Source organism: Arachis hypogaea, chromosome 14 (assembly GCF_003086295.3).
Source record: "Arachis hypogaea cultivar Tifrunner chromosome 14, arahy.Tifrunner.gnm2.J5K5, whole genome shotgun sequence".
NCBI classification, from domain to species: Eukaryota; Viridiplantae; Streptophyta; class Magnoliopsida; order Fabales; family Fabaceae; genus Arachis; species Arachis hypogaea.
This window is the reverse complement of record NC_092049.1, coordinates 137,881,066-137,901,990: the sequence shown is the minus strand read 5'-3', so window position 1 is coordinate 137,901,990 and position 20,925 is coordinate 137,881,066. Positions and strand designations below refer to the sequence as shown.

General features: G+C 33.7%; 2 protein-coding genes across 10 annotated transcripts; both read left to right on the top strand.

The window, feature by feature from the left end:
- The first annotated feature begins 443 nt into the window (after positions 1 to 443).
- On the top strand, positions 444 to 4,146 carry LOC112744525 (receptor-like protein EIX2). The gene is made up of 2 exons (XM_025794186.3): positions 444 to 3,377; positions 3,795 to 4,146. Exon 1 carries the CDS (start codon positions 505 to 507, stop codon positions 3,373 to 3,375), a length of 2,871 nt encoding a protein of 956 aa, XP_025649971.2. The 5' UTR covers positions 444 to 504; the 3' UTR covers positions 3,376 to 3,377; positions 3,795 to 4,146.
- A 10,081-nt stretch (positions 4,147 to 14,227) lies between these two features.
- On the top strand, positions 14,228 to 18,695 carry LOC112743349 (receptor-like protein EIX2). 9 transcript variants are annotated; one of them, XM_072215185.1, is made up of 3 exons: positions 14,228 to 14,276; positions 14,424 to 15,280; positions 15,421 to 18,695. In XM_072215185.1, exon 3 carries the CDS (start codon positions 15,449 to 15,451, stop codon positions 17,474 to 17,476), a length of 2,028 nt encoding a protein of 675 aa, XP_072071286.1. In that variant the 5' UTR covers positions 14,228 to 14,276; positions 14,424 to 15,280; positions 15,421 to 15,448; the 3' UTR covers positions 17,477 to 18,695. The 9 variants fall into 9 exon arrangements, with proteins under 9 accessions (XP_072071286.1, XP_072071279.1, XP_072071281.1 ...); XM_072215180.1 differs by lacking the exon at positions 14,228 to 14,276 and having other exon boundaries at positions 14,285 to 15,803; positions 16,509 to 17,478; positions 18,332 to 18,695; XM_072215183.1 differs by lacking the exon at positions 14,228 to 14,276 and having other exon boundaries at positions 14,305 to 15,280; positions 15,421 to 17,478; positions 18,332 to 18,695.
- The last annotated feature ends 2,230 nt before the right edge of the window (positions 18,696 to 20,925 follow it).

Below are 20,925 nucleotides of genomic sequence, written 5' to 3'. Positions count from 1 at the left end.
TTTTATTTTATTTAAGCGTCAAAATAAAACAATGTCATTTATTTAAGATTGTGTCTAATGTAGTAAGTCTCAATATTTTATTTATTAATTTAATATAAAAAGAATTCAAAAGTCAATATGATTTCTAGAACTTAGCTATTAATATAATAAATTTTAAATTTATTGGAGTAAAATGGTAAAATTCGTTAATTCCCGATACTAACCTGGGGGGATTTAGTTGGGTAAAGATTGAGTGAGTGGAAGCATATGGCCCACACTTAGACTGTTAGACATGTATGTCTCCTTGCACATGAAGATATACATTATTTTGTTTCGGATTAGGCTTCGTTGAATTGACTGTCGTCAACCTTTTTTTCATTTTTTGTGATTATAACCTAAGCGTTGATTGTTGACTAATGAATATAATTTGACTCAGTTGGTTATAAATTGGTTACATGTCCTTAGGTTGTTGAGCACACACATATGATCTGATACAACAACTTAAAATATTGTGTGGTTGGAGAGATGATGATGAATGGTGTAGTCTATGTGGTGTTGGTGGTGCAGGTACTTGCATGGACCAGCAGTGCAGTGGTGGTGGCAAGTGGGAAGTGCATTGAGAGTGAAAGGCAAGCTCTGCTTTCTCTCAAACGTGGCTTCAATGCCAGGGATGATGACGATTGGCTGTCTTCATGGGGAGATGGGGAGCAGCAGAAGGAGTGTTGCAACTGGGAAGGCGTCAAGTGCAGCAATGTAACTGGTCATGTTCTCATGCTTGATCTCCATGGTTATCACTTTGCTGGCTCCATAAGCCCATCACTGGCTGAGTTACATTATTTGAACTATTTGGACCTTAGTTTCAATAATTTGGTTGGAGGATTCCCACTTCAACTCACAAATATGTCATTCTTGAGATATTTGGATCTTAGTTTTAATACCTTCGATGAAATAATACTTCCTCAGCTTGGAAATCTCTTATCCTTGGAGCATCTTGATCTAAGTGGAATTGGATTCAGCGGAACCATTCCTCATCATTTCAAAAATCTTTCTCGTTTACAGTATCTCCAGCTCGATCCTTACAATGAGAACTACTTGTTAAGTTCTGATTTGCAATGGCTATCTCAACTTCCATCCTTGAGGCATTTCTCACTTAGTCAGGTTAACCTCAGTGGTGCCAGCAATTGGCAACGACAAGTGAGTAGCCTTTCTCATCTTCAATATTTAGACTTGAGTCATTGCAATCTTGTTGATTCCATGTCCACTTCATCACTTGCATCCCCTGCTAATTTCTCCACTTCTCTCTCATATGTGGATATCTCTCACAACTCTCTAAGGGATGCATCCTTCATATTCCCATGGTTAATGAATTCCACTAGCAGCCTTGTTACTCTCATAATGAATGATAATGGTTTAACAGGAACCATTCCACTATCTTTGTTTCATAGTTGCAATTTGGCAAACCTAGATCTATCCAAGAATAATCTAACAGGGGAGTTTCATGAATGTATTCGAATATTTTCTCATTGTGCTCATAAACCCTTACAAATCTTGGATCTGGGATCGAATGAAATTACAGGAATGGTGCCTGATCTCTCACATCTTTCATCGTTGCAAAAGTTACGACTTGATAACAACAGATTAAATGGGGCCATACATGAAGGCATTGGGCAACTATCCAATTTAAGTGAGTTAAGTCTTGGAAATAACTTATTGCATGGTTTGATATCTGAAACTCATTTCTCAACACTTTCCAATCTTCACACTTTGGATTTGTCTCATAATGCGTTGGTTTTTAATATTAGCGCTGAATGGGTTGCCCCGTTCGATTTACGTATCATTAACTTGGCTTCTTGCAATTTGGGGGCTAACTTTCCGAGATGGCTTCAGACCCAAGTGAATATTGGGCACTTGGATATTTCACAAGCTCAAATATCTAGCTCAGTTCCTAATTGGTTTTGGGAACGTTTTTCTACGATATCGTATTTGAATCTTTCTCACAACCATATTAGAGGAAAAATTGAAGGCTCCGTTCCAGGCAATAATATTGTAAGTCTTCAAACAATTGATTTAAGCTTCAATTTATTTGAAGGCCCAATTCCAGCATTCCTTTCATCTGCTTCACAACTTTTATTGTCCAATAATAGATTCTCAACTGTAAATCCTTTTTTATGTGCAAACTCGTGGAAATTCACAAAATTTATGGATTTGTCAAACAACTACCCTAGAGGACAACTTCCGGATTGTTGGATGGGTTTTGAATTCTTGGTTCTTCTAGATTTGTCTGATAATCATTTTTATGGAAATATGCCAAGGTCTCTGGGATCATTAAAAAATATCCAGTCAATACATTTAGGAGGGAATAATTTTTCAGGAGAGATACCATCATCCTTGAATAATTGCACACAACTACAAGTTTTTGATGCTGCTAACAATCAGTTGTCTGGAACAATACCAAGTTGGATTGGAGAAAATATTGCAAAGCTACTTGTACTTAACTTACATTCTAACAAGTTTCATGGGAGCATTCCATTAAGTATTTGCAATCTTCATCAACTCCGTGTCTTGGATCTGTCTCTAAATATTCTCTCTGGCAATGTACCTAAATGCATAAGTAATCTTTCTGCTATGGCCACTCAAGCAAATCCAGATGCAACCATTAGCCATGGCTATAATTATGTATTTGCCGCTTTCCATGATACTACTGGTTACTATCAACTTGAATTTCCAGGATTTTATAATGATAGTACTTCACTCATGTGGAAAGGGAAAATGTCAAAATATGGAAGCATTCTAGGTCTATTGAGAAGTATTGATTTCTCCAACAACAGGTTAACAGGGGAAATACCAAGTGAGATGATGAGTCTTATTGGCTTGGTTTCTTTAAATCTTTCAAGAAACTTGTTTAGTGGACACATTCCTCCAACTATTGGACAGCTGAAGTCAATAGATTTTCTTGATCTATCCAGAAATCATTTGTCAGGAACAATTCCTTCACAGCTTGCTCAGCTTGACCGTCTCAGTGTTCTTGACTTGTCATACAATGATTTATCCGGAGAAATCCCACTTGGCACGCAACTTCAAACTAGGGATGCCTCTGATTATGCAGGAAATCCAAAACTTTGTGGTGCTCCTCTCAACAAAACTTGTCCCATACATGGTCATCAGATCAGTGAACATGAAGCTGATGGTGATGATGAACAATTTGTAAGCGAGGGGTTCTACATTGCTATGGCTGCTGGATTTGTTATGGCATTTTGGGGAGTTTGCTTCTCATTGATTTTGAAGAAATCTTGGAGATATGCTTATTTCAAGTTGTTGAATGATGTCTATGACAAGCTCTATGTATTTATAGCAATTAAGGTGGCCAAATTCAAAAGGATCAGATCTCAAGGATGAAGGTATGCACCGTTTCCATTTCTTCTAGTTTTTATTATTGTTGATACAGTTGCTATATCAAAAAAAAAAAAATTAGTATCTGCTCTATGTAAATGAAACAAAATATAGTAGTGCTAAAATGTCAAAATGTACTTTATTATAGTTAAAACTTTAAATTGGACACACCAAACCGTTTATTATTGATTTTTAATGGTTTAAACATAGCTTAGTTGATTAGATCCTAGCTAAAACAGTAGCTTAATTATATAATATGGTTAGTTTTTTTGTTATTTTGAATATGTGCTACCTGTTGACAATACTGCAAATATTGAATGTTATGGGATATGGTTTGCATATTTTATGTTACTTAAATATATATTTCAGGTTTTGACACAATACATATTTTGAATATTACCTAACATGTAACTTTGTCGTATCAGGCAAAAGATTTCACAATATCATGTGGTGAAAAAGAGCTTCGCTTGTGATAGTCAGGATCTTCATGCATATGTATCCATTTGGAAGGAGACCAATAACATATAGTAATGCAGTTAATATAATAAGTGTTATGTTTGCATACTTTAGCCCTGTTTAGGTTTTCTGTTGTAGCTACAAGGTGGAGTATGGAAGAGGAATTTTTTCACATTTCACTTATATTTCATAATGTCTGTAATATGGAAGAGGATGCTTTATTTTTTAAGTGTTTTTTTTTTTTAAACTTTTGGTCTAATTGTGTTTGTTAGTTATATATTGTCTTTATTATTTATATATCAATATTTGTCCTTTGAACAATTTATATTTTTTAACAGAGAAATGATAATTCTACTTCTTAAAAGACAAGAATTCAAACGGAATAAAAAAGATAAATTGAAATTGAATAAAAAGAGAATCATTTTAATTTTTACTAATTTTTTTGACGTAACAAAAAATGAACTCCTTGACTTAATTTGTCTAGGTCATAGTTTGATAATTGAATTGAAGTGACTCACTCAGCCTTCTACCCAATTTTTCGATGTAACAAGAGATAGATTCACTCAACTTCACTTGTTTACACCATGGTTTCATCACGAAACCAAAAGGGGTGTGCAAACATTTAATCATTGAATGACGACTACAATAATTTATGAGATATTTATATCCTCTTATTAGGTTAAAATAACATAAAACTCAATTTAATAACTAAAAAAACAAAATCAAAATACATCAAACTAAATTAAACATTCTAAAAATATAAATTAATAACTTCTAAATAATACTTTGTCATGGCCCAAAATGAGCCATGACCGGCGCTCAGAAAAATAATCCCATAGCAAGTCTAACATGCTCAAATATAAATTGAATAAGAAAGTTATAAATATTTTACAAGTCCTAAATTAAATAATTATACATTTTAAACAAAATTAAAATAATTAAGAATGGTTGGACCCTGCCTGTGTCATATGGAGCATATATGATGAGTTTGGAAAACTCTAAACTAAATTGATGATGATCAAACATTATTAACAGCAAAATTATTAAGCTAATCTTGGTTATTGTGTTAATTAAAATAATTTTGTTGTGCAGGATTAATATTGGGCCGAAAACAAATTTATCATGATAGCCCAATTTACATTCAGCCTTGGTTTGATAATAAATAATGAAAATGGCTGTTTTAATGTTACTTGGGCCCAAATGATTTTGATTACTCTAAGCCCAAGTGGGTTACATGCTTTCCATTTGTTTTATGCATGCTCCAAGTCTTATCAGGAAAGCAAATGTTATTAATGGGCCAAGATCAAATATTGTTACAATCAAGCCCATATTTTATAAGAGTTTCTCATGCATGATCCGAAACCAAAGAAGGAAGAAAGCAAAATTGCTTTCAACGGATCCAAGGATTCAAACATTAGATGGATTCCAAAATTCATTTAATTACAATGTGTTGCATGGGAACTATGAGAGAGAACATGAGTGACTTTGATTTGATGGACATTATTGAAGCTACACGTTACTCAGTAAAGGGAAGTAAACATTTACTTTGCTTTATCAAACCACTTTAGTTAATGTCCATATTCTCTTTCTTCTCTCTCACAACTCTTTCTCTCTTCGGTCATTACTCAGAAAATATTGGCAGCCATGGAAGCAAAAGTAAGCTACCGAGATGAAGAGAAAGCAAGCCTAAAGACCATCACAATGATGGCAAGAAAACATACTAAAATAAAAATGAGCTGTGGCTAAGATATTCACCAAATGTGGTTAGATTTGGTGAGGATATCTTGAGTCTTTCATGCTCAAAATGGAAGAAGAAGATTCGGCCAGCTGGAGGAGATTCTTGAAGCATGGCTTGTCTTCGATTCTGCTCAACCACCACAGGAAGTAGCTAGAGTGGCGAAGTGATGGTTGAAGGCAGAGATTGAAGCAGATGAAGTCATCATCATCATGAAGCATCAAGGGCCAGAATTCCATCTTGGAGAGCAAGCCAAGGATGGAGAGCTCGGATTGATGAAGGGTGATGATCAAGAAAGGACTAGAGGTAATTGCATGTTGGTTAATGCATGGTTATCTCTTCTCTCTCTATGTGGCCGAACCGGTTTGTTGAAGGAGGAAGAAGTTGGTTCAGTTTTGGCTTCAATAAGTGGAGGCTCCCCTCTTCTATATTAAGGGTGGACAGCCACTGTTTGAAGCAAGGAGAAAATTTGAGAGTGCAAGGCACAGAGTTCTCAGAGCTACCTGAGCTAACAGTTTTCTCTTCTCCTTCAATGTATTCAGTTTTGTATTTTTCTGTTTAATTTTGTCATGTCTTGAGTCTCATGGAAAAAGGCAAACAGTGAGGTTTGTAATGAAAAAACCATAGAGCGGAAAAAGGCAGAGAGTGCAAAATTAAAAGAAAAAGCCATAGATGTCTTAGAGTTCCTTTGTTCATCTATGTTGTGTTTCATGATTCTGTGGGAATCCCCTTGTAAGTTGGGTTAGCACTTTACAAGTTGTAATCTGTTTGATTATAGTGAAATTCCATCATTGTTGTGATGGAGACTGGATGTAGGCTGCACTGCACTTAGCAGCCGAACCAGGATATATCTTGGTGTAATTTTCTTCCTCTCCTACTCCATTTCTGTTTTCTACTGCACAGGAGCAAAAACCAAAAATGTCTCGTGCCAAGTGACGAGACAAAATGAAAATGTCTCGTGGCTAGGGACGAGCTAAAAACAGAAAAGTCTCCTCTGAATCCAGCAAGTATTAGCAAGCAAAAAAGGGGGCTAAGATTCAACCCCCCCTTCTCTTAGCCACTGAAACCATCAATATACATCTAGGAACTCGTCAAGAATAAGTACTCATCGCAGATTGTTACTTCTTGAATAAATTAAAAAATCTCACATAGACAAGGAATTGTTCTTGAAAAATATTTTTAGAAAAACGGGGTGAGTTTTGCAACTCAGTGATTAGACAATACATCTATAATCGACATGAGACCATATAAACATTATATCAAAATAATTTTAATTAAAAAATAATAATTCATAATAATAAGTGAATCAATAAGGGAGTTCTCATACAGAAATCAAATCAAAAGTCCACACTTGGGCGGCTCCACCTCTATGGGTAGCCCTTTCCTCTAGTGTGTCCGTACGAAATAACTGATCCAACGTGTGGCCTACACGTTAGGCTAGCAACGCCCCTGCTAGCTGAGGTCTGAACCAGATGCATCTAGGTTAACGTCATAACCACCGTTAACTATGGTTTTCTAATACGAGCCTCCCAAACCAATTCAAAACATATAATTTCAAACACAACAAATCTTTGATCTTTCAAATATATAAGGTATCGAATCAAATCAAATCAGATAATACTTTCTCATCCAAATTATATTCAATCATATTTTCTCAATCTTAAGGCATTTCAAAATATTTCACAATTCCAAAATAAGTGAATACCAACAAAATTTCAATGTTTCAAAAATACACATTCGAATAAAATCAAATGCTTTAAAATAATATAAAACTTCTCTAAACATACATGTAGTCTCTTAAAAATATATAGTCTCATGTGCATATTAAAATGAGTTTAACAAGGATAAGCATTTAGTTCTAATAAATCAATTAGTAAAACTAATTTAAAATCATTTGATAATAATCTTTGTAAGTATAACTAAGTTCAAGCACCGTATATCCAAATAATTATAGGCGTAAAGCCAAACAATTATAAATGTAAAGCCTACTCACAACTTGGTCTCAAAGGACCGAAGAAACTGAAACCGGAGTGCCAAATTAAAAGGGTGAAGATGGTTGGAATAGAATGGATCGAAAGGACGTAGAATTTAGACCGAGGCAGTAGCAACAACTCCAACTAATCCCGTAGCAACAACTTTGTAATAGTCACAGCTATAGCGGCTGAAACAGAATGGAAACAAGGTAGCATAAATGGAATAATAGCAGAACAAAAGTGGAAACAATGCAAGTTTAAGCAAATGACCTAAACCAAAACAAAGGCACTATTCGGTGGCGTTTTTCCAGAAACCACAACGGTGATGGCGACATTAGCTCCGATAAGATGCTTAAACCGGAGGCATAGGACCAGCAACGGTGCCAGCAAGGAATGGCTCTGACGGCGGCGCACAGCTCGAAGGTGACCTCCTTCCCTAGCAACGGCAGCAGCAGCGGCAACACACTACCATTACCCCTCTTCCCGGCGACGAGTTCTATCGTATTCTCCTTCCCCTTTCACAAAGTTTCTCCCTTCTCTCTCCTCGTGCTCTCCTCAGTAACGGCGAGTTGGCATCGCGGCGGTTGAGGCTCAGCAGCGACGGAGACAAGGCGCGGCAGCTGTAGCAGTTTGACGGTAGCGAGACAGAACGGCGGCAGTCCTTCTTCCTCGTCTCCTCTCTCGCGCTCATCCCCTCTCTCAGACGCATCTCACTCAGTTCTGGCCTCTGATGGCGATGCAACGGCGACGAGCTGGACGCGGCTGGCGGCTGGCGACGACGCGACAGGACACGAAGGGCGAGCTCCAGGCCGACGATGACGAGGTGTGGCTCTCTCTCTCCTCGCGCGGTGGCTCGGTGTGGACAGCTCTCTCCTTCCTCCTCCCTTCTCTTCTCAAGGTCTCCCCTCTTCTCTCTTTCCCTTTTCTTTCTTTCTTTTTCCTTCAAGTCTGTATGTGTGTGTGCTGTGAGGGAGAGGGTGTGAGGTGAGTGAGGGTGTGTGCGGCAGTAAGAGGTGAGTGAGTATGGGGCTAGGGTTAGAGAAAGAAGAAAATATGTAGGAGTGGGTCTCACTGTCTCATCTATTGTTTAATTAATTTTTTTTTGTTATTACATTCTTTCCTCCTTTAGAAATTCGGTCCCCGAATTTCAAACCAATGTACTATGTAATATCGCGTGAGCAGTACAAGTTACACATATTTCATAGAATTAAACATTGATGCAACGAATAACAAATTTAAGAATAAGAGAAAAGCAACGTTGTGACAATTTCAATCGAAATAAATACAATCACATTATGAAACCATAAGTTTAATAGTGTGTACAAATATTATGCAAAAACAAGACTACTATAGACAAAATGCTATTACAAGAGTTTAGGAAAACAATGATATGCATTAGAATAAAAAAAAATCTTTTGAGAGAGTAATGATTATAAGAAAGAGAGTTGTGATAATCATGGAATTAAAGGGGGATACGATGAATACACTAGCGACAAAACAAAATCCTCTCAATCATAACTCGAACCTAAAACATTGTTATGATAACTTGCTTATCAATTACTATAGAAGTTCAACTAATTACAACATAATCACACAATGCAAAATATTCTTGCCGGTTAAAAAGATAAATACATTTAAATAGCTAATCTAAGACTTAAATCATATATCTAAACTTCTTAAAAATCATATGATAAAGATAAATTTAAAAATTTGGTATAAATTTTCTATTAAGATCAAAACATGTGTTATCCATGTAAAAACTTCCTCGTCAATGTGCTTCTTTGAAATATATATATATATATATATATATATATATATATATATATATATATATATATATTTAAAAATATTTTTCTAATATCAAAATTTATTAATTAGTTAAGAGACCTAGTATAGATAAACAAACACATACGAGATAGCAAATATTTATTTTTCTAATTAATTTTTTTTTTTTTGAAAACTTATATGATGCATTTGAAATTACTTATTTATTTATACTAATTATAATAATATAAAGCAACTCTTATTATTACTATTACTATGCAATAGAAGTTCGGTTTTGATCCTTTTTAAGTCCACACACATAGACGAGGGCCAAGGTACAAGGGTATAGCACCCTTGATAAACTCACTTAGAACAAATTTAATTTATCCAATTATAAAAATATAACTTAAAACAAGGAAGAGAAGAAAAGAGTAGTGAAACAATAGACACAAAAAAATTAAAGAAAATAACAAATCAAAAATGAGAAAGTATAGGAAGCTAATGGCCTAAGCGTACAATGTGTACAATGAAGGTTTAGAAAGTACTAGAGATATGACTATTAGTGTTACATTATCCTATTAGGTTATGCTTTTGGGATGAGTGGTTTCATGACATGGTATTAGAGTTTCAGATTTGGAAGGTCAAGAGTTCAAACATTGGTGAACCCAAAATTAGCTTTTTATAACATGAGATGCTTATTATATCCCTGGTATCCGAATGATTATTCTGGATAGTATAGGTGATGTTCATTTTAATTCATAATAATAAGTGAATCAATAAGGGAGTTCTCATACAGAAATCAAATCAAAAGTCCACACTTGGGCGGCTCCACCTCTATGGGTAGCCCTTTCCTCTAATGTGTCCGTACGAAATAACAAATTCAACGTGTGGCCTACACGTTAGGCTAGCAACGCCCCTGTTAGCTGAAGTCTGAGCCAGATGCATCTAGGTTTCATGACATGGTATTAGAGTTTCAGATTCGGAAGGTCAAGAGTTCAAACCTTGGTGAACCCAAAATTAGCTTTTTATAACATGAGATGTTTATTATCCCTGGTATCCGGATGGTTATTCTGAATAGTATAGGTGATGTTCATTTTATTCATATGTTCATTTTAATTCATAATAATAAGTGAATCAATAATGGAGTTCTCATACAGAAATCAAATCAAAAGTCCACACTTGAGCGGCTCTACCTCTATGGGTAGCCCTTTCCTCTAGTGTGTCCGTACGGAATAACAAATCCAACGTGTGGCCTACACGTTACGCTGGATGATGAGTAAACGACGTCGTTCACCCTTAGCACCCAAACAAGTCAGAAATGAAGAATAGTGGAGGTAGAGAAGAAGAAGAATACTTTATTTTGGGTCTCCATCGTTTCTTCTCCTTTCATATACAAAGCGATGACATTTCTTACTTGTTTGGATGCCAAGGGTAAACAATGTCGTTTACTCATCATCCAGAGTGGCAGTGAGGGTGCCATCTCAGCATTCCGTTTGACTAGTCATCGCCGAAAAGAGTCGAGGGACCACATTGGTGCCGGGACTTGAATCTGGAGGACCAGTATAGGTAATTTTGAATTTCAAGGACCAAAATGGGTAATCACGTGAATCTCAAGGACCAAAATAGAGATTTAGTCTATATAAGGTATCGAATCAAATCAAATCAGATAATACTTTCTCATCCAAATCATATTCAATCATATTTTCTCAATCTTAAGGCATTTCAAAATATTTCACAATTCCAAAATAAGTGAATACTAACAAAATTTCAATGCTTCAAAAATACATATTCGAATAAAATCAAATGCTTTAAAATAATATAAAACTTCTTTAAACATACATATAGTCTCTTAAAAATATATAGTCTCATGTGCATATTAAAATGAGTTTAACAAGGATAAGGATTTAGTTCTAATAAATCAATTAGTAAAACCAATTTAAAATCATTTGATAATAATCTTTGTAAGTATAACTAAGTTCAAGCATCGTATATCCAAATAATTATAGACGTAAAGTCAAACAATTATAAATGTAAAGTCTACTCACAACTTGGTCCCAAAGGACCGAAGAAACCGGAGTGCCAAATTAAAAGGGTGAAGATGGTTGGAATAGAATGGATCGAAAGGACGTAGAATTTAGACCGAGGCAGTAGCAACAACTCCAACTAATCTCGCAACAACAACTTTGTAATAGTCACAGCTATAGCGGCTGAAACAGAATGGAAACAAGGTAGCATAAATGGAATAGTAACATAGCAAAAGTGGAAACGATGCAAGTTTAAGCAAATGACCTAGACCAAAACAAAGGCACTATTTGGCGGCGTTTTTCCAGATACCACAACAGTGATGGCGACATTAGCTCTGATAAGATCTTTAAACCGGAAGCATAGGACCAGCAATTGCGCCAGCAAGGAATGGCTGCGCACAGCTCGAAGGTGACCTCCTTCCCCAGCAACGGCAGCAGCAGCGGCAACACACCACCATTACCCTCTCTCCCTTCTCTCTCCTCGTGCTCTCCTCAGTGACGGCGACTTGGCATCGCGGCGGTTGAGACTCAGCAGCGACGGAGACAAGGCGCGGCAGCTGTAGCAGTTTGACAGTAGCGAGGTAGAACAGCGGCAGTCCTTCTTCCTCGTCTCCTCTCTCGCGCTCGTCCCCTCTCTCAGACGCATCTCACTCGGTTCTGGCCTCTGATGGTGATACGACGGCGGTGAGCTGGACGCGGCTGGCGGCTGGCGGAGACGCAATGCGACACGAAGGGCGAGCTCCAGGCCGGCGATGACGAGGTGTGGCTCTCTCTCTCCTCGCGTGGTGGCTTGGTGTGGACAGCTCTCTCCTTCCTCCTCCCTTCTCTTCTCACGGTCTCCCCTCTTCTCTCTTTCCCTTTTCTTTCTTTCTTTTTCCTTCAAGTCTATGTGTGTGTATGCTGTGAGGGAGAGGGTGTGAGGTGAGTGAGGGTGTGTGCGACAATAAGAGGTGAGTGAGTGTGGGGCTAGTGTTAGAGAAAGAAGAAAATATGTAGGAGTGGATCCCACTGTCTCATCTATTGTTTAATTATTTTTTTTGGTTATTACATACTTGATTTATTCATATCACGAGCATTTGAAACATGTATCATTAGGTAAATTTTTTGAGAAAGAGTTTGTACTTTTCAATGGCATAAGTATCTCATTTTTTATTTGGTAAATAAAAAAAATTATGTGTTTGTACTTATAATTTTTAAAAGATGAGAGCATTTTAAAAAGTATTTAAGGTGGAGTTTTTTAAAATTGACATGTGTTCATCAAAATTAAAAGTCTAATATAATTAATATAAATTAATTTTTAAATTTAACTTTTACATTTATGTCTACTATAATATTTTTTAATTTTAAAAATTATTTTGCCAAATATAATTATTGTTATTTTTTTGTGTACGTTATCTCCTAATTCGACATGCAATTATTGTTATTTATTTTGTGTTTATTAAAAGTTTTTTTAAATTTAATTTACTAAACATAGTTTTTATAAACTATTTAAAAAAATTACCAAAGTAAGGGTTAGAGAAGACTTGGCATAAAATTAGTGGAGATGAATGTCACGAGTGTTTGTCCAAAATGCACAATCATTGTGTCAACTTCAACTTCAAATTCTCTCATTTATTTGCTACCCTAGTTTGAAATATCCACAAAAATGCACAACCCACTGAAAGGGATCATGAAGCCAATTTTTGTTGCCCAAAATGCACGAAGGAATAACATTTATGGTGATATATTTCAGAATGTATATAAATAATATTTTAAAAATATTTATAATCATTCACTTCTAAGTTTATCTAAATAAGAGAATATAATACTTTTATCTTAAAATTTTTAAAAATTATTTATAATTCTCCCGATCCCACACTCTAAGAATATAAGTTTGGTGTTACTCTTGACCATAATTGTCAAAATCGAACCGGTAATTAAACCGATAAAGTTACTGGATCATTAATTTAACCGGTAGGTCATTGGTCGAACCGGTTAATTTAGTATAATTAAATAATTAAATAAAATTTAATTATTTTTTATTATTAATATTTTTATTTTTATAAAAATAATTATCATTTTTAAATTTTAATACTTTATTAATTAGTTTATATTTATTTTATTATTATATTATTATAGGTGGAAATTCACATACAATTTTTTTTGTGATTAATTAAATTTTTTTGTTTATCTTTTTAATTTGTATATATTTAATAAAATTTATACTTAAATAAAATGTAATTAATTTCAGAATGAGTGAACTTTAAAATTAAAATAAATTGAATATAAGTAAAAAAAAGAATGTTATATCTATTATAATTTGTATATAAATTAAAGAGAACACGGTAGAACACGGTGGAGTTGCTGATCGAGCAGTTCGGATCGGTCCAATTTTTGCTGGATTTCACCGGTTCACATTAGATTTGACCGGTTTGTATCAAGTCTCTACTTTAAATGGTCATAAGCATAGACCGAACCGGTATTGAGTTTGATTTATCAGTTTTTCAGTCGAACCAATCGATCCGATCCGATTTTAATAACTATGCTCTTGACGGTTGAGTTTCTCATATAGTGCAACGTACATAAATTAACAAGACCTCATCAAACTTGGAAAGGTCTTTTGAATTTTGATTCCATAAGTGAAAATCTCTAATTAATTGGAGTAAATAGTAATAAGCCAGCGAAAGTATCTCTTGTATATTATCACGTAATATTATTAACTTTTTTATTCATAATAAATATTTAAAAAAATGAACAATAAATAATTGGTAGTGTGAATGTGATGAATATAATAAGTTGACTTGTTAAGTCAAATAGTTAAAGTCATGAGTGATGTGAGTATAGACTACGTTGAGTGAGCGTGGAAGCATTTGGGCCACACTACTTGACAAGTTATTTATATTGGATTTAGTATATATCTTTGGTTTGAATTAGTCTTTTCCTTGTGGAATTTGCTGTCCTCATTATGTATTTTTTGTGAGTATATTGTTAATTTGAATCAGTTGGTTATAAATTGGAAATATGCCCCTTTGGTTGTCGAGAACACATATGATATGATACAACAACTTAACTTGAAATATTGTGTGGTTGGAGTGATGATGATGAACGGTGTAGTTTATGCAGTGTTGATGGTGCAGCTACTTGCATGGACCAGCAGTGCAGCGGTGGTGGCAAGTGGGAAGTGCATTGAGAGTGAAAGGCAAGCTCTGCTTTCTCTCAAACGTGGCTTCAATGCCACGGATGATGATTGGGTGTCTTCATGGGGAGATGGGGAGCAGCAGAAGGAGTGTTGCAAATGGGAAGGCGTCAAGTGCAGCAATGTAACTGGCCATGTTCTCATGCTTGATCTTCATGGTCATTACACTCGTGAATCCATAAGCCCATCACTCAGTGACTTACATCATTTGAACTACTTGGACCTTAGTGGTAATCTCTTTACTCTCACCCCATCCATCCCTCCTTTCATTGGCTCTTTAACCTTTTTGACACATCTCAATCTCTCTTCTTGTTTTTTCGGTGGAAACATACCTCCTCAATTGGGAAATCTGCTCTTCCTCGAGTATCTTGATTTAGGAGGGAATTGTTTTTATCCTCCGCAACAAATCCCTTCTCAGTTCTCAAATCTCTCCCATTTAGTGTACCTTGATCTTAGTTCCAGTAATTTGGTTGGAGGATTCCCTCTTCAACTCACAAATATGTCATCCTTGACATATTTGGATCTTAGTTATAATAGACTTAATGAAACAATGCCACCCCAACTTGGAAATCTCTTATCCTTGGAACATCTTGATCCAAGTTACAATGCATTCACCGGAACCATTCCTAGTCAATTCAAAAATATTTCCCGTTTGCAGTATCTTGACCTTGATTCCTTGTACATGATGAGTTCTGATTTACAATGGCTATCTGAACTTTCAATCCTGAGGTATCTTTCGCTTGCTTGGGTGAATCTAAGTGGTGCCAGCAATTGGCAACAACAAGTGAGTAGCCTTTCTCATCTTCAATATTTAGACTTGCATGCTTGCAATCTTGTTGATTCCATCCCCACTTCATCACTTGCATCCCCTGCTAATTTCTCCACTTCTCTCTCATTTGTCTATATCTCTTATAACTCTCTAAGGAATGCAGCCTTGATATTCCCATGGTTAATGAATTCCACTCGTATCCTTGAGGAGTTAAATCTTGCAAATAATGAGCTCAAAGGCCAAATACCTCTATCCTTGTTTCATAGTTGTAATTTGGTACACCTTGACCTATTCAAGAACAAGTTGACAGGAGAGTTTCATGAATATATTCGAGAGTATTCTCGTTGTGCTCATAAACCCTTACGAATCTTGCTTCTGGGATGGAATGAAATTACGGGGATGGTGCCTGACCTCTCTCAGCTTCAATCTTTGCAAGAGTTACATCTTGGTAACAACAGGTTAAGTGGAACCATACATGAAGGTATTGGACAACTATCCAACTTAACTGAGTTAAGCCTTGGGAATAACTTCCTGAAAGGTTTGATATCTGAAGCTCATTTCTCAAGACTTTCCAATCTTGACACTTTGGATTTGTCTCATAATGCATTGGCTTTTAATGTTAGCGTGGATTGGATTCCCCCTTTCAATTTAACTGACATTTATTTGGCCCGTTGCAAGTTGGGGCCTAACTTTCCAACATGGCTTCATACCCAAACCATGATTGAGTATTTGGATATTTCCTGTGCTGGAATTTCTAGCACTGTTCCTAATTGGTTTTGGGAACCCCTTCCTCATATGTTTTATTTGAATATTTCTCACAACCGTTTTCTAGGAAAAATTGAAGGCCCAGCTATGGTTTCTGACCAACTTGTTTCAATTGATTTGAGCTTCAATTTATTTGAAGGCACGATTCCAGCATTCCTTGCAACTGCTTTACATGTTTTTTTGTCCAATAACAGATTTTCAATTGCAAATCCTCTTTTATGTACAAACTCGCCCAAACGCATGAGATTTATGGATTTGTCAAACAATAACCTTAGAGGAGAACTTTCGGATTGTTGGAGGGATTTTGAGTTATTGGTCGTCCTAGATTTATCCAATAATCAGTTTTATGGAAATATGCCAAAATCTCTGGGCTCTTTAAGAAATATCCAGTCAATACACTTTGAAGGCAATCATTTTTCAGGAGAGATACCACCATCCTTGCATAATTGCACACAACTACGAGTTTTTGATGTTGCAGGTAATAAGTTGTCAGGAACAATACCAAGCTGGATTGGAGATAATATTCGAAAGCTACTTGTACTTAGCTTACATTCCAATAACTTTCATGGTAACATTCCATTAAGCATGTGCAATCTCGATGAACTTCGTGTCTTGGACCTCTCTTTAAATATTCTGTCTGGCAGTATACCTAAATGCATAAGTAATCTGTCTGCTATGGCCATTCAAGCAAAATCAAATGCAACCATTACCGATGACTATCATTATGAATATGGCGATGTGTTTAGCCGTACTGGCCATGTACGTGAAGTTTCTGGAGTTTATAACGATAGCGCATCACTGACATGGAAAGGGAAAATGTCAAAATATGGAAGCACCCTGGGATTGTTGAGAAGTATTGATTTCTCCAGCAACAGGTTAACAGGGGAAATACCAACTGAGATGATGACTCTTATTGGCTTGGTTTCTTTAAATCTTTCAAGAAACTTTTTTAGTGGACACATTCCTCCAACTATTGGACAACTGACGTCAATAGATTTTCTTGATCTATCCAGAAATCATTTGTCAGGAACAATTCCTTCACAGCTTACTCAGATTGACGATCTCAGTGTTCTTGACTTGTCATACAATGATTTATCCGGAGAAATCCCACTTGGCACGCAACTTCAAACTAGGGATGCATCTGCTTATGAAGGAAATCCAAAACTTTGTGGTGCTCCCCTCAACAATACTTGTCCCATTCATGGTCACCAGATCAGTGAACATGATGCTGATGGTGATGATGATGAACAATTTGTAAGCCAGGGATTCTACATTGCTATGGCTGTTGGATTTGTTATGGCATTTTGGGGAGTGTGCTTCTCATTGATTTTGAAGAAATCTTGGAGATATGCTTATTTCAAGTTGTTGAGTGATGTCTATGACAAGCTCTATGTGTTTACAGCGATCAAGGTGGCCAAATTCAAAAGGATCAGATCTCAAATATGAAGGTATGCACCGTTTCCATTTCTTCTATTTCTTATTTTTGTTGATATAGTTGTTATATTCAAAATATTGGTATATAAAAAAAATTAATATCTGCTCTATGCAAATGAAACAAAATATAGTAGTGCTAAAATTTTAAAATGTATTTCTTTATTGTTGAAATTTCAAATTGGACACACCAAACAGTTTATTATTGTTTTTTAATGGTTAAAACATAGCTTAGTTGATTAATTCCTAGCTAAAACAGTAGCTTAAGTATATAATATGTTAGCGTTTTTGTTACTCTGAATATGTGCTACCTGTTGCCATTACTGCAAATGGTGAATTTTACTGAACATGAATTCGTGTGATGCAAGGTAGATCTTCATAGTTATCTATTTGAAGTGAGATAAGTGCATAATTCAGTAACGTTATTGAGAATAAGTATTAGTTTGTTAAGTATTTACATGTGTTGTAGATTTGTAGGTGCATATATTGATGAAGTTTGGAGAGGATGTTTTTTCAGATCACTCTGTTTATATTTCCTGAATTGGATATTTATATGGGTGTGAAGCTTGGTTTTATATATTTTATTGCTGCGTGACTTAGTGTCATGAATAAAATATTATTCATGTTTTTCACTTTTTATACATGCATGTTCATCACACGGCCCTTTTATTTATTATATATTTAGGCTTTATATATATATACATTCTTACATATACAATTGTAATCATGTGAACTTGTTCTTGTGTTAATAATATATGTATATATGTATATGGGATATGGTTTTATGTTACTTAAATATATATTTCTGCTTTTTAACACTTTTATATATTTTGAATATTACCTAACATGTAACGATGTCATATCTTTCAGGCAAAAGAGTAGACAGTATCTTGTGTTAAAAAGATAGAACTTTGTTTGTGATACAGTCAGAATCTTCATGCATGTGTATCCATTTGAAAGCAGACCAATAATATTTAGTGATGCAGTTAATATAAGAAAAAAGTTTGTTAATATAATAAGTATTATGTTTGGATATTTTAGCCCTGTTTAGGTTTACTGCTGTAGCTGCAGGGAGGAATGCAGAAGAGGATGCTTTTTCACATTTCACCTATATTGCATAGTATTTGTTATATGAGTGTGATTGTCAAACTTACCCTTGTTTTATTGCTGTAATTTATTTTCTGGGACGATATTAAGTGTTAGTTATTATGGAAGTGCTTGTGGACTTGTGGTAGTTCTGTTTTTCTTTAATTTCTGCTTACCATATCTATTAGGATGAATTAGCATGTTTATTTTATAATGAACTATTGGGCTAGTCTACTTAAAAGTTGAAAATTTAAAAGTAAATAATATCAGTTATTGGTAGAGTTCGCAACGGGTAGGATTTAGACTCTATTATAATTTTATCTGCGATTTTTTTTTTTAAATTTAACTCTATCATACTCGGACGTTGAGAATTCATAACCCTACTTGCATTCTAAAGTTCTACATCCAACCTTATCCAATCATATTTGTAACAAATTATTTTCTTCAATCAAATATAATATTTTATCATTTTATATTTCATGAACATACTAATAAAAAATATTAAATTTATATTAAAATTAAAAGCAACAAAATTATAATAAAATCCATGTTAATAATTAGCTTTTATATTTATCACATAAATGGTCATATAAAAAAATGAATGTGGCGAATGAATAACTATGTAAAAAAATATACAAATTTTTATTATAATTTTCAATTATTAATTACCTCCTACTCAATTAAAAAAATTATTTATTACAATATTTATGGCATAAAAAACTTTTTAAAATCAAATCAGTTGTTATAAGCAAGATTATTAAGGGTTAAAATAAAAAAATATTATATCATTTTAAAATAAAAATATTAATTAATAGCTAGATGGTTTTTTTATCTCATCTATTTTTTAAGACAAAAAGGTGAAAAACAATTTTACTTATGTCTAGAAAATTAAGATTTATTTTAGTAATTAACTAATCGATTTGCGTCAAAAAATACGTCATCGCTATTTATTAATTTTTTTATTGAGTTGATTTATTTATTTAATTTTTTTATGCTAAATCAAATTTAATAAAATAAGTATGTTTGAATGTTAAATTTAATAAAATAATTTTTTTAACATAAATCTCAAAACAAAAATTTATACCTTAATATGATGGCAAAAATACTGGGGAATATATATATATATATATATTTTATTTATCAAATTTAGTGGGGCAAATGCTCTCTTATTCTTTATTTGGGTTCGTCTCTAGCTGTACTATAATAATAATAATAATAATAATAATAATAATAATAATAATAATAATAATAATAATAATAATAATAAAAACAAAAATGACTAACATAAAAAGAATGAATATAGAAATATTATATGAAGTTAAATAGATAAATTTCAATTGAATATTTTCATATTTTTTTTAATCCAATTTATGTATACTTTTTTAGTTACATAATTGTTAGATTTTATATAAATTTATATATTCATAAAAGTATATATCCATCTTTGTTCCCCAAAACATGTGAGCATAAACCCAGTTTTTTAAAATAAAATTTTGTTATCTTTATTAGCTTCTCTCTCACTTAAATACCAAATAAGCAAAGATAGATGGAAAGAAATCATTAAGAAGTTGAGAATACATATAAAATATTTTTTTATCCAATGCTGTAGATAAGAAACGGTAGAACTGGCTTAATGGTGTGTTCATATCTAACTTATTCTGACATGCTAGATAAGGCTCTTCAATTGTATGCAAAGAGAAGGATAACAAATAATGAAGGAGTAAGTTATGTTAGGTATAATTCCATCAATTAAAAAAATAAATTTGTCTTCAACAACAGATGAATTTGGATATTGACTCTTACAATCTGCAAGAAAAATAATATTATAAGGAATGGATCTACAAAGCTAGGCCTTTATGATTTTGCTTTGGTTGAATTTGGTCATTATAACTTTATTAAATTTGCAATTCGAATTTTCTTTCAATTTAATTTTTACATTATTTTTAATTTTATAATTATATCTTTTTATGTTAAAAAAATAAAATTAAAGTTTAATTATCTTATTAGTTCCTATAATTTCACTAAATATATAATTAAATTTTTATACCTTTTTTAATTAAATTTTTACACTGTTTTTAATTTTGTAATTAAATTTTTTTTATGAAAAAAATATTAAAATTAATAGAATATTTCTCCTAAAAAATATGTGATTAAAGATCTAATTAAGTTTTTAATTATAGATACATTTAATTTACAAATAAATATTCAGTTAATTCTAATATTTTTTACACTAAAAAAATTTAATTATAAAATTAAAAACAGTATAAGAACTCAATTAAAAAGAAAAAAAAATATAAGAACCTAATTAAAAATTTGATAAAACTATAAATACCAACAAAATAATTAAACTTAAAATTAATAGTATATTTTTTCTAAAA